The sequence below is a fragment of the Microplitis demolitor genome, chromosome 4, assembly GCF_026212275.2.
Source record: "Microplitis demolitor isolate Queensland-Clemson2020A chromosome 4, iyMicDemo2.1a, whole genome shotgun sequence".
NCBI lineage: Eukaryota > Metazoa > Arthropoda > Insecta > Hymenoptera > Braconidae > Microplitis > Microplitis demolitor.
In genome coordinates this window covers 14503739-14518770 of record NC_068548.1, presented here as the reverse complement: position 1 = coordinate 14518770, position 15032 = coordinate 14503739, and the positions used below count along the sequence as shown (strand labels likewise).

The 15032-nt window shown below is 26.5% G+C and overlaps 2 protein-coding genes across 9 annotated transcripts in view; one reads left to right on the top strand and one right to left on the bottom strand.

Moving 5' to 3' along the window:
- LOC106693109 (methyltransferase-like protein 22) overlaps positions 1 to 15032 on the top strand; it is a 62813-nt gene that overhangs the window by 43708 nt on the left and 4073 nt on the right. For 2 of the 8 annotated variants that reach the window (XM_053738903.1, XM_053738902.1), the window contains exon 1: positions 13677 to 14164. Coding sequence is in view for 6 of the 8 variants with exons in the window: in XM_053738901.1 (XP_053594876.1) it covers positions 14162 to 14164 (3 nt within the window). In the remaining 2 variants the exon portion in view is untranslated. The other 6 variants (XM_053738899.1, XM_053738900.1, XM_053738898.1 and 3 more) reach the window with 6 other exon arrangements.
- On the bottom strand, positions 3750 to 13494 carry LOC103576480 (protein disulfide-isomerase). The gene is made up of 4 exons (XM_008556702.3): positions 13231 to 13494; positions 6283 to 7355; positions 6064 to 6192; positions 3750 to 4679 (listed from the first exon to the last, which is right to left on the bottom strand). Exons 1-4 carry the CDS (start codon positions 13376 to 13378, stop codon positions 4542 to 4544), a joined length of 1488 nt encoding a protein of 495 aa, XP_008554924.1. The 5' UTR covers positions 13379 to 13494; the 3' UTR covers positions 3750 to 4541.

Genomic DNA, 15032 nt, shown 5'->3' with positions numbered 1-15032 from the left:
AAAAAAAAAAAAAAAAAAAAATTTTTTTAAACTGCACTTGTAGTCTTTTAAGTTTTATACATGTGCATAGTTTTAGTTTTTTTTCTTCTTCAAATTTAATTGTTAAAAAAAAAGTCAAAAAATTTTTAATTGTCTGCTAACTTCAGGATCATGTCATACAGAGTTATAAAAAGATTTACTTCATTATCATTCATTATTATAATCTACACATACGTGTGCTGATTAATTAATCGCGCATGTGTGGTCTAGGGATTTTGCTAATTGTTAATAAGGCAGCTAAATTTCAATTGACGTCGTAAAGATGGAATTAATAGATTCGTTAGCGGCTTGAATTATTGAGTAGGGATAGCTTCCGCCCACTTTACTAAAATTTCATGATTTAATATATATTAAATCACACTTTCGGCCAATCAGGATAAATTATGCTTTAGTATAACATTTTATGACGATGACTTCAGCCAATTAGCGACGTATTCTTCGGACATGAATTATATAAAATTATTCAAGAATTCAAAAGTATTTAATATGATTTGAATTCAAAATATTTAAAATAATTTTTTTGAGTAAGAAAGATTTTCAAGATAAACATCAAAAAATTATTGAATAACTAAAATAGTATTTTTACTTTCTTCCCAAATTGAAACCTCTTCTTGGATAACTTCGTTCCGAAAAGTTTTATGGAAAAATAAAACGACACTATCTAACCCCATGACTTGATTTGAATCTAAAGTGAAGAATTCCATCAGCTTATCTTCTAAACCATCCTAAAATTATTGTTTAAAAACAATCATAAGTCAAAAAATCATAACGTAAATATTTTATAAATAATTTCGATTACTTTTAATAGATTATCGAACAGATATTTGTGGCCGCTATCAAGATCCAGAAATTTCATCACTTTATTCCAAATCCACAAAATTCTATAAATCACATAAAATAAATTGCTATTATTTTTTAGAAAATATATATAAATAAGTAAGGCTAAATATATCACCGATAATCTGCTATGGTTGTAGTAGCAGATACATTTTCTGAATGATTTTCATCACTGTTTGTAATAACACTCAATAAATCTGGTTCCTTACTCATTACTTTAGAATATTATCTAGTTTTTATTCAAAAAATAGTTATTTTATAAGAACTCGTGAGACAAATTAAATCTCAATGTTGTTGATAAAATCTGAAGTTGTCATGGAGAATAAACAATTGAAATTCATGTTATACTTGAGCGCTCTATACATATGTACATATATAAAGAATATATATGTACTAGACTTTGCAAAATAAAATAAAGTAAGGTAAGTGACCCCTCTATCGACCAGTTAAGCGTTTTTTTTTTAATCAAGAATTAAAATATAAAAAGACAATTCATGCATAAAACAGTGATAGAACCTTGAAGCGTAAACATTCAACTTTAAATTAAAAAAAAATATATATGTAAAAATATTTATTAGAAATTTAATAATAAATGAAAATAACTTCAATTCCTGATGTCCCCTCTATCGGCCTGCCTAGCTGTCCCCTCTATCGGCCACCTTTTAGATCAAATTTTAGCTGATCGGATGTATATAATTTATTTTCATCTATTATAAATATTTATATTTATTTTGAAATATAACTTAATCACTTTGTTTATTTATTTTTACATTAAAAAATTAAATTCACTATTTTGCGTATAAATGCTAATAACCTCAAAAAAATAATAAAACTAAGATGGCCGATAATGCATACAGAGGTAATTTTCGCGTATAATTCTCTATATTCGGCCCCCCTATTTTTATTATAAATTAGGTAAAAATCATTAAATTTTTAACTTCTGAAATTATTATGAAACGAGCTAATAAGATTACAAAAAAATCGGTCTTTTATTGTTATTTTTAATTAGCAATCGGTTATTGAAAAAAAAAGAATACTTAATCCTCCTGATAAGAAACTACCAGAAATCGCGTCTGACGCATTACTATTTTTTTTTTTAATTACAAAATGAATTTGTACAATAATCAAAGTATGTTTAATCTAAACTAGATTAATTTTACTTTTTTTTAGAAAACTATTTACGCATTAAAACGTACTTATTGTGGAAATATATCGATTTTTCGACCAAGTGGCTGATTAAGGGGGCCTGGCCAATAGAGGGGGCTTTTACAAAAACCATGCGAATAGGGCTTATTTTACTACGGCAGGGTAATAAGGCCTACTGATTAAACAAACTGGAATAGTTTAAGTATACTCAATAAAATTGGTATTAGAGATGAATCATCACTTAAATTTAGCAACAATACTTTTTAAGAATCAGAAGACTAGATTGATTTGCTCAACAGCACTTAAAACTATCAGTATTCTTTTTAAGAGTCAGAAGACTAGATTGTTTTTTATAATTTCTTCTGCGCTACGACAGCATATGACGGATGATAAAATATAGAAGACAGGGAACGTGGTATCGGGACTCTATAAATTTGTCGTAACATCTATGTAAGACCCTTCTTCTAGAGTAGCCTTTAGCGGAGGTGGTTATTTTAAATATCATTTCTGTCACTTAACCCTGATTAAACAACTGAGTTCAACCGAATTCAAAATTTTAATTCTGTTATATTCTGTCGAATTCTGCAAAACAGAATTCAACTGAACTGAAAATTTGAATTTGAATTAAACAGAATAAAAGCAATTTAAAAATCTCAAATTCGTTCTAATTAAATTTAATTCGGAATCAGAACCAGAAATTGGAGAATTATTTTCGAATTAATCAGAATTAAACCGAATAGAGTTATTTAAATTCGTTTTAAGGAGGTTCGACCAAATCTAATGTAAAAAGGATTTTCCAACTTTAAGATTTGAAACTTAGTATACATGTAAAGAAGTAGTTTATCTATGTATTCTCAAAATTTGAATATGATCCACCGTCTAGTTTTTTAGAAAAAAAAATTAAAAAATGACGTTTTTAAAGTTCTCATACACATCAGGCTCTTATGGCGGACAAGCTCCCGTCATGACTTGTTTGATTATTTTCATAATTAACCTCCCAAGTTTAAGACATAAAAAACCACATGCCATAAACTTAAATATTTTTTGAATATGATAAGATTTTAACAATATAGTGTTACTATTGTAATTATTTAAATAATTCAAGCTAAACTTTATTATTTAATCTCGTTCATCGACAGAGATACATATTATTGAGGGTCTGACAACGTCGCGGAAGCAGCTGAGAGAAAAAACAAAGATAGAAATACATTAATAAGAGAGACGAGATTAGAAATAAATTTTTCCCGCATTAATTCGAATATCGATGTGTAAGAGGTTAGAACGCGCTGTTGCCAAATCTTTTTATTAAATCATATGAGTCAAAAATAACCAAGTCATTTCATTACTTTCTGTAATTAAATATGTAATAAATATTAATTTATGAATTCGTTAGGTTATTATAAATTAAAATAATGAATTTTCATAACTATTAGGAGAATTTAGCAAGCAACAAAATTCAAACACTACTTTGACTCACTAGTATAGGTCGAACCTCCTCAATATGGACAAATTCTGGTTTTCCTGCCGAATTAGACAGAATTTTCAAGTTAGGTACCGACGAATTAACAAAATTTATCTGAATTAAATAGAATTAAAAATTTAATTCTGTTTAATTCTATCGACTTCAGTTGTTTAATCAGGGAGGCCATATTACTCGCGGGTACCTTAATTTCTTAAATAAATTAAAAGGTAATATATGAGAACAATAATAATTAATTAATAAGAAGTAAAGTAGAATAATATATTTTATACACATTAAGAATAATATATAATAAAAACATTAATAGTATAATTTTTCATCTATTTTTCACATTTTGACCTTAGTTTTTTTTTATTACAGTTAATATCATTCAATTTACTCATTTTACAACCATTTCACATTCAAAAGTTATTAAAAAAAAATAATCCATTTCCTTTCTTCCCTGATTACCCGGAATGCAGTTTTAGTAAAAATTATCCTTACATTTGATGAGTTTATTTTTGGATTAATTAATTGTGAGATACAATTTTAATGAGATAGTATTTTTTCTAAAACTATGATTAATTTTTTTATAAAAATGAAGATAAATAAAATAAAAAAGACGTATCTTATATAATTACTGAATTAGCATACTCTGTTAATAAACTTTACGTGATGATAATAAAAAATATTAAATGAGAGATTATGTTCAATTGATATTCAAAAATTATTTGCACTATTGCTAAATCAGACTCGTGTTAACCGAGGAATAAAAATATCTCCATCACGGAAGTATAGAGAAATAGTTTTTAATTTTTCTCGGAAGATTATTAGTTATAATTAATTTGTAATAAAATAAATACACATCTAACTTTGTAATTATTTACTTTAAAATAATTATTGAATAACTAAAGCTTTTAAACGCGCGTTTTAAATTTCAAAAATTAAATAAATGTTTAGTCCTTATAATTTCTTTGTTGCATAAAATTTTAATGAAAAAAATTAAAAGTTTACTGAATTAAAAAACGAAAAATAATTAAGATAGCATTTTTTTTTTAAATTACAGTTCGTCTTTTCTTGGCACATCATCGTCTTCATCTTCTTCCTGTACTTCTTCGGCAGCTTGTCCGTAAGCGCCATCGGAGTCGATGAATTTAGAAAGACCTTCGAGTGTTCGCTCTCCGTTGTATTCAACAGCCTGAGAAAAATTATTTTTAATTAGAATTTTTTTAAAAAATAAATAATTTTGTAAACATCAAAATTGTTAATCAGAACTTGTATTCTAATTGTTTGTAAATGAATTAAAAAATTAGACCGTGTTAGAAAAGAAATTTTTTTTTTAAATTAAATACATCTCAAAAAATACTTCAATAAACAAAGAAAATCCTGCAAAAGACAGTTCATTATCTCAAAAATTGAGCTGGCGAACAGGGTGGGGAAGGGTCATATTTGCCATCACGAAGTATAGATACCAGGAGTCCGAACGGTATAGAATTTTTCACATTATTTGTTTACACAAAAATGAACCCAGATCATAGTTCTTTTTTTGCGACTGGCTGTGCAAGTATTCAGAACGTACCGATATTACTATTATTATTACGGGTAAGAACGCACTGGCTGACCTAGCTCGTGAATATAAAAATAAATTAAATTAACTATAAACAAAACAAATCAATCATTCTAGTTCAAATAATAATTTAAAATTCTCCTTTGTAACTTATACTGTTAATAAATAATATGTTTAACTATAAGTTATTTATTTTTTTTCCATCAAGTATGTTTATCGTGATACTGAAATAAATAGGCTTTCGATGAGTTTTAAAAATATTTTTCCTAGTAAATTTTCATAGAGACAATTTTTAATACTTTTACATGGAAATATTAAAAATAAACTATAAATTCAACTCTTTCGAATTTTTGTTAGTATTAATCAACTTTTTTTAAAAAACAAACAGTTTGGTGCCTAGTAATTTTTGTATTATTATTTATTATTATCAGATGTTTTTAACTTTGCAGATTATCTTTTAAACTTGTTGATATTATTGGGTTGGAAACACTTGAAAAGTTTCCAAAAATTTTCTAAAACTTTTATTTCATTCGACGTTTCTCAAAATATTTTTTTTAGAGCTGTCCAGTAGCAACCAGAATTCCCGCGTAAATTTAAACGGGTACTTTTTGAAAAATAGCGCGCTTTACCGACAAAAGTCCGATCCCCTAAATTGATATCATTTTTTTAACATTACGTTCGGACTCCTGGTATCTATACTTCGTGTTTGCCATTTAAAATACATAGAAAATTTTTTTTCCTAAATTTTGTTTTATAATCTCGTTGGAATTGAAGGACATATTTTGTAAAGAATTTAATTTCTGACACGATCATGAAACCTAAAATTAAAAAAAAATTTTTTTTCACATATTTACAAAATAAAAAAAAATGTTTTCTATGTATTTTAAGTAGGAAGACCCCTCTGCATAAATTCAATTTTTGAGACACGTTTGTTAAAGTAACTTTTGAGATATACTTAATCTAAAAGAAATTTTTTTTCTGACATGGTCTAACTAAAATAAAAATAAAGTCTTACTTCATTGGTTTCCTTTTTGTACAAAATGATAGTGGGGAAGCTTTTGATGTTAATTGTTTCTAGTTCATTGGCTGTAGCGTCCATCTTAGCGATCACAACATTTTCGTCGCTTTCGTATTTCTCTCCAAGCTAAAAATAAAAAATGTTATTAATTAAAAAAAAACTAAATTCTCAAAACCAAATAATGATAAATAAATAAATTTAGAAATGAAGAATTACTTTATCGTAAATAGGAACAAGCTGCTTGCAATGTCCGCACCAAGGAGCGTAGAACTCGACGAGGACGTTTTTCGATTTGTCGTGGGCGACTTCGTAGAAGTTGGTGCCAACGAGAACCTTGACTGGTTTTTTGTCCCAGTCTTCAGGTAGGTCTTCGGTAAGTAAATGCCTCTTAAGTCTGTCCTCGAAGAAGGCAGTCACGAATTCCAAAACATTTTCTTCACTCAATTCTGGATTTTCTGGCTTGTATTTGGCCATATCTTGTTCAAGTTTGATAATACGCATAGCAGGTACGTCTTCTTTCTTCATTCCGAAGAATTCAAGGATACGTTCATGATCAGACTCATCAATATTAACTGTAACGAAAAGAATTTTTCCACGGTATTTGTTGGCAGATGTCTTAATTCCTTCGACATATTTATCATAATCTCCAGCTTCTTTGCTGATGAATGCGAGAAGGTGGCTTTTAACTTCACCGCCGAAAATTTTCTGAGCTGTTTGTTGACTGAAGTCGACGACGAGCGGAAGTGAGTGAACTGCAATGAATTCTTTCAACTTTTCAGCGTCAATTTCACTGTCATAAACACTGCGGCCTTCATCAAACTTCTTAAAGAGAATGACAGTACCATCTTTGGCTTCATACTCATCAAATACTTTGTCGTCGCTGGAAATACCAAATACTTGTTCGTCAATAGACTGAGCGACGTCCATGAAAACTTTAGCATCCTCAGACTCTGGGTTCTTGAAGAATCCAATGACAACGACATCGCTGGCATCAATAAGTGCCTTGGCCTCGTCAACGGATGGTAAATCTTTAGCAGGCGGACCAGTTTTTTTACTCAACCAACTGACGATATCGTCGGCTTGACGACCACCAGAGTAATCAATCGGTGAACCGTTGCGATAGAATTTGAGAGTTGGGTATCCTCGAACTCCGTTTTTCTCGGCGAGCTCTGACTCTATTGTCGCGTCAACTTTACCCAACTTTATTTTCGAGCCTTCTTCCTCAAGTGCTTTAGCTGCTTTGGCATACTCTGGAGCTAATGCCTTGCAATGACCACACCAAGGAGCGTCTGAAATAAATATTTATTTTTTTAATTTAAATATTTTTTACAAATTCCGGCAATCAGATTTTCTGATTTTTCTTTCAATGAATCGATTCCAAAAAAATCAAACTAAGAATATGCACATGCAGAAAATTAAAAAAAACTGTAGAATATAAGGTACCCGCGGGTAATAAGGCCTAAGTGACAGAAATGATATTTAAAATAACCACCTCCGCTAAAGGCTGCTCTAGAAGAAGGGTCTTACATAGAGATGTTACAACAAATTTATAGAGTCCCGATACCACGTTCTTTGTCTTCTATATTTCATCATCCATCATATGCTGTCGTAGCGCAGAAGAAATTATAAAAAACAATCTAGTCTTCCGATTCTTAAAAAGTATTGTTGCTAAATTTAAGTGATGATTCATCTTTAATACCAATTTTATTAAATATAGTTAAACTACTCCAGTTTGTTTAACCCGTGGGCCTTATTACCCTACGGTAGTAAAATAAGGCCTATCCGTATGGTTTTTGTAAAAGTATAATTTTTTGTTTGTTTATGGTAAAAATTACCATTACTTGATTACATTTTATGGCTAATGTATCGAAATAAAGATCAATGATACATTTCAATAATTAAATGCAATATTTTCGATTCAAAATCTCCCTTAGCTAGGGGGCTATTCACAAATTACGTAAGCGTTTTTCAGGGGGGGGGGGGGGGGTGAACTTGAATCTTTATGCATGCTTACTGTACCCAGAGGGTGCTACTTAAGGAATCTTACGTAAGATTTTTTCCAACAGATCAGTCGATAATTTGAATAATTTTTAATATGCGTCAGTTTTCGGTATTACCTTACTACTGTACTTGTATCAGTACATAGAAACAAATTCAGAGGGAACATTTTATATATTTTATAGCTATAGGTATAAAGGTGATAAATATGAAGTATTTGTTCTTCGGTCTCACATTTATATTTATAATATCTTCAGTTTGTTTTTAAAAATTAATAATATTCGGTGATAGTATATGGCTGGTAGTCTATTATTTAAGATGATATAATTATGATACTATATGTATATATTGCATTTTTAATATATATTTATTTTAAATGTTATATGTTATATTTTAATATTATGTTTTAGATGTTATATTTTAATGCAACGAAACAAAAATCTTCGACTAAAAAAAGTTAACAATGAGAAGAAATGTGTGTTTTAAATTAGTTGTAATTATTTCGTGTGTTCTAAAGAAAGAGATTACATTAAATAAATAATTCTTCATTATGGGAAGATTTTTCGATATTTAAAACACTCTAATTTTTACTTTAATATGCTTACGTAATATTAAGGCAGGGGGGGTCCAAATTAAAAATCTTACTATTGCTTATTTTAGTAGAGGGGGGTTTCAAAATTGCCTAAAATTTGCTTACATAATTTATGAATAGCCCCTAGGCCTTATTACCCGCCGGTACCTTATTTTTTTTTTTATAATTTATTATAATCAAAAACTTCAGTAATGCAATAATTTGATTAATTTAAAAATAAAAAGGCCATTCGGCAGCCGAAATGGAAGTAGATTTTTCATTATTTATTTAATTATTTAAATCTGTAAGGTAGGCGGTGGCGTTTAAAGATTCATCTAAAGCTTATAAGGTCAATTATATTTATGCTTGTCAATTTAAAAAAAATACTTTATGTATACTTTAATGTTGAGATTTTAAAAGTGTTACACGGCAGGAATCAAAATTGGAACAGTTACATAAATTTATTAAAAAGTGGAAAAACGAATGCAACAGCTAAATTTCAATAAATAAATAGCTAATTTTCGTTGAATATAAAAAAATAGCACTGAAATATGAAGCTCATTAGATAAGCTACATAAAAATATTAACAAGATTCAATTATTATGTATTACTTGAAAGTTATTAAGTGAGAAAGTAAAAATAAATGTTTTTTCTATTTTTCTGAAAATTTTGAAATTCATCAAAGTATTAGAAAAAATTATCTAAAGAGTAAGCAACATAGTTTGAATTAAAGCAAATTGAATGAACATAAAGATTCAATCACCAAAAACAGATTATCTCTTTTGGATCAAAAGTTATTTAAAGATAAATCAAGAAAAGTTGAATTTTTTGAAAAATTAAAAAATCTTTACATGACTATAACTTTTAAACTTTTCGGCCGATTTAGCTCATCTTCGAGCTGAACCGAGCTCTTTAGCTGAATAATATGCAAAAAAAATTTCATTAAGATCGGTACAGAATTGTGGACGCTATCATGGGAGAACCGCGCGTTATATCGTATATATATATATATAAACTTTTTCACCAATAGTATTTTTGGAACCTACTTGATTCAAATAGATAGAAAATGTTAAAATTTTTGTAAAGTTGCGTCATGAGGACAAATACAACAGTTAGATTTTATAAAATCTACTAAAAAGGAACTGAAGAAAGGTATAAGACAAAAATTCTTGCACTAAGAAAAAAATTCGTTTTTATAATATAATGAAATTTCTCATTAGTATTGATAGAAATATAAAATGTATAAGTTTTTTGGAGAGTTACTTCCATAAACTATTAAATATTTAAATTTTATCATTTAGTTGGGTAAATTAATATTTAAAATAACGAGCATTGATAAATAGCTTAAGAAAAGTGATTTGGAAAGATTAAAAAAAAATTGTTTTGATTCTTCTACAAACTTTAAATTCTGCTAAATTTTGAGCATTAAATTTTTTAGCTAAAAATTAAAAATCACTCGTCATTCAATAATTTGGAAAGGTTTCAAGTTAATCAATTTTCTGAATACTTTACAATTATTTGTAATCACTAAATAATAGACAAATTTTCTAATTGTTGAAAAACGGGACGATTCAAAAATATAAAATTATTTTAAATACTTTTTAATCACTTAATAATTGAATTTCATTTTATACGAAGTTCATAAGAATTCAAAAATATGATAATTTTTAAACATACTTTGAAATTTTCTTTAAATAACTAAATGATACTAAAACTTTGACTCGAGGAAAAATTTAGAGAAATTCAAAAATATTATATTTTTTTAGTTCTTCTAAATACTTTTGAATCACTAATAGTTGGATTGCATTTTATAACAAGATTTGAAACTATTTGAAATTAACGTTTTTAAAATACAAAATTTTTTTTTATCGCTAAATAATAGTCAAATTTTGATTTCTGAAGAAATTTATAACGATTCAAAAGTACGCAACTTTTTTGAATACTTTCAAATAGTTTACAATCACTAAAAAATTTTTTAATCGCTTCAAATGGACAGACGTACTCTTTGTGGTCAGTTGAGAACCTGTTTTAACCACTTAAAAAATTTTAACAAAATAATATGTAATGTACGCAATGACAATATGATTCTGAAGTTAGCAGACAATTCAAAATTTTTTGAATTTTTTTTTTTTTTGATAAATTATAAAAAAAAAATATTTTAAAAAATCGCACTTGTAGTTTTTTAAATTTTCTGCGAGTGCATATTTTTAGATTTTTTTTTTTTTTTTGTAATTAATTTGCTAACAAAAATCTGAAACTTGCTAATTGTCTGCTAACTTCAGAATTATAATCACAATTAATTTTTTTAATTCGTTCAAAGACAATTTTTTTACTATATTATAATTAAATTTTTTTTAACTTTTTCATTTATTTAAATAAAATATCAAAACTCCAAAAATAGAACTCTGTCAAAAAATGGTACTTTTACCCTACTCTTAAATTTTTATTCAGAATTCAAAAAGGGAAAAAAACATTCAAATTGTTTGTAAATATTTTATAATCACTTTGCATAATCAGGGATTACAAAACTAATCTGAATGACATTAGATATCAAATATTATTATTTTTACAAAAGCAAATTTTTTTCTTAGTACTAAGCAAGTAAATAAATTACTTGAATAATATAATTATTTATGATCCTGAAGTTAACCATTTAAAAATTTTTGAATTTATTTTTCAGCGAATCAATTACAAAAACAAAAAATCTAAAAATATGCACTTGTAGAAAATTAAAAAAACTATAAGTGCAATTTTTTCAAATATTTTTTGTTTCTATAATTTTTCGTTTAAAAAAAATTCAAAAAATTATTAGACGTCAGTTATCTTCAGTATCCTAATTATTTTATGACACACTAGGAAAAAAATTAACATTTCCAAAATTTTTTTTCACCTAAATGACAGAAAAAAAAACTAAAAATATGCACATGTAGAAAATTAAAAAAACTATTGGCGGGATTTTTTTAAAAATTTCTTTTTAAATTTATCCTTTCAAAAAACTCCAAAAATTAGACGTCGACTAACTTCAGTATATTATTTTGTTTGAAAAGAATAATTGCTTGGCACTAAAATCAATTAGTAATTAAATCAATCACTTTTTCTTGAAAATATACATTTTTTTCAGTGCATACACGAAAAAAAATGATGCTCAAAATTTTAATAGTTTGTAGTTTATTTTCGATATATAATTAGTATATTCGATACTAATATCAAACCAGGATCTTTATATATATTACAAAATGGCTATTATTTATATTAAAATTTGACACACATACAAGAGCTAAATTTGTAATTTCGTATATTAAAATTAATATGAAAAAGAGTCGATAAATTTGAATCTACAGTTATTAATATTCAAATAAATATAGAAAAATTTAAAAAATGAGGAACCGAAAAATTAGCAAACGTACATATCGATATATAAAGATCTAGTATACGAATGTTTCATTTTATAATTTACCACTAATTCGATATATGTATATAATAAATAAATTTATAATAACAAATAAATAGCATTTTATATTAATTATTAGTTAATGGGATAGAATTTATAAAATAAAAGTTAAAAATTTTCGGCATTTTTATGAGCAAAAAGTCAGTATCTAGTATACTAATTTTTCATTTCATTATTTACCACTTATTCGATTTATGTATATTGTAAATTAATTTATAATGATGAATAAATGATATTTTAAGCTAATAATTGATCAGTGTTATCGAATTTATAAAATAAAAGTTTGTAACTTTTGGAATTTTCGGCTGTAAAAGTCAGTATCTAAGATAGCAATTCTTAATTTGATCAATCATTACTTTTTAATAGATTATGCCATAAATTAATTAACTTTCACTAATATGTTACGTATTATACCTAAAAGTAATAATATTTAGTTACTTTTTGAAATAATTGATAGTAATTTTTAGGAATCTACAAAAATTAGTAAACTACTTTGCATTAAGCACATAATAGTACTAATTATTGATGACAGATTCCACTTTTTACTATTATTTATTAATTTTTAATATTCTGTTTTTTCCATGTGGTTAGAAAAAAATTAACATTTTCAAATTTTTTTCTCAACAAATTTATGACAGAAAAAAAAAAAAAAGCTAAAAATCCGCATATGTAAAAAATTAAAAAAACTATTGGCGGGATTTTTAAAAATTCCAAAAATTATTAGACGGCTAACTTCAGTACCATATTATGTTTGAAAATAATTGCTTGGCACTAAAATCAATTAGTACTTAAATCAATCATTTTTTTTTAAAACACATTTTTTTTCAGTGCATATGGTAAAAAAAAATAGGAAATAAATACTATGAAAATTAATCAAAAATATATGACAAAGTTCATTGAACTTTTGAAAAATCCCATTACATATAAATTATAAAAAATTCAAATTTCTAGTAAATAATTATAATAAAAAATCAATAATACTAAAAAAAAAAAAAAATGAACTTGAGTCTTGATGACGTGTTGAATACCATAGAAGATGTACAGTACCTACTTTTCATACAAACGTTTTTTTTTAGAAGCAACAGGACACAGATAAAAAAATAAAACTAAAATAAGTGTTTATAAAAAAACTAAAAAAACTTACAGAATTCAATGAGAATATAAGAATGATCTTTAACTGCTTGTTCGAAGTTATCTTTTGTTATAACGAGAACTCCATCCTCAGTTGCGATGTCAGCAAAGGATACGACGACGCTCAATGCTGTGACGAATAATATTCCCACAAGCCCCATTGTTGCAAATAATATCGTAATAACTTTTAAATAAATCTAATATATGTTTGATAAATTTTAAAAATAAATTGGGCGGTTAAATATTCAATAATTAACTTTTAATTACTAAATAATCGTGGCGGCTCGTGACGAATGATACGCCTGGAGAAACCGACTGAGGAATGAAAAAAAAGACAACGGAGCAACACATATATATAATATATATATGAATGGTATACTCGGACAAGCACGAACACGGCGGAAGATCACAGCAACGCGTGGCAACTTTTGTACATCGTGGTAATCTCTGATTGGTTTGCCGCTACAGCCACGAAAACACTTTTCCAATTTGAGAATATCCTTTTTTTTAATATTATGCCGCTAAAAAAAAATTAATATCAATAATTAGTTACTTAATCTTTAAAATGTCAATATTTATTTGATCTTATATAATTGAGACAATTAAATAATTAAATTGTGAAAATAATCAGCGAGTTAATTAATTGTTGATAATAAATAATTATTTGTTGGGTTTAATAACTTTTTTAATTGCTGTAATAAAAGTTTTTTTTTATTTGATTACAGACGTTTTGATGATAAGTTGACAGAAACACATGCGCAAAATCATAACCTAGAATTTTGAAATGTTTGAATGGGTAAAAATGATGAGAAAAACGGAAAATTGTCAATGAAAATTAAAACAGCAGAGAAAGAAAGTTAGAGAATTATGTAATTTGAAATTGCCGCTTTTGTATTCGATATAAAAATTCAAAAGTGGCGAATTGTAAACTTATTGCTGATAAAATGGTAAGATTTTGACATTTTATTTTGCGCTCCAAAAAGTCAACTTTTGAAAGTTAAAAGTTTATTTGATGTCAAATTAAAAGTCATCATTTGAATTGTTTATTTGAGAAAACCCATAAGTAATCTTTTTTCGAAATTGGGTTTTTTGCATTTTTGGGTTCTTTGGATGTCCCCCCATAGAAATTTATAAAAATATCCATCAAATCAGTGTTAAAAAACAATTAATGGGCTGACAGAAATTTCATTTTATTATAAAACCCCATAAATCAATCTTATGGGGTTTTTCAAATAAACATGCAGTTTTAGTTTTATAGAAATAATTTTATCTTTTTTATTTAAAATTTGCGCTTTTTTTGGAAAAAAAAATAATATGAGTAATTAAAATACTTAAATTAATTATTATTTTTTGAAATTTTTGAGTTTCAGACTTTAAATACATTATATACTTCAATTTATCAGTCTAATAAATTATTTGAGTGGAAGAAATAAAAAAAACAATGAATTTATGACTTTTTCTTCCGTTTGGTTGAGAAACCCCATAAGTCAATCAACTTTGAATAATTGTTTTAAGTAGTTTCAATTAAAAAAATGAATTTTTCTTGTTTGAATATTTTTTAGACGATAACATTATTCTCTTCAATTATTTATTTACTATTTCAATGGCAAGTTTTTCTATAAAAATGTTTTTTGTGTTTCCTGAAAAATTTTGTTTTCTTGGCTTATTGGGTTTCTCAAATAAATGATTAATTTGTATGTTTCAAAAAGATAACTTTATGGTAATTTGTCAACTTTTTGATAACACTTTGTAACGTTTTGTTGACAAATAGCAATTAGATTTTTGATACCGAAAAGATAACAAATTGACAACTTT

Excerpts from the sequence above, each read along its gene's own strand:
- LOC103576480 (XM_008556702.3), bottom strand. The coding sequence starts at position 13,378 with ATGGGGCTTGTGGGAATATTATTCGTCACAGCATTGAGCGTCGTCGTA. Across the intron at positions 7,356-13,230 it reads TTATATTCTCATTGAATTCT|ACGCTCCTTGGTGTGGTCAT; the intron begins GTAAGTTTTTTT and ends TATTTATTTCAG. Across the intron at positions 6,193-6,282 it reads TTGTTCCTATTTACGATAAA|CTTGGAGAGAAATACGAAAG; the intron begins GTAATTCTTCAT and ends TTTTATTTTTAG.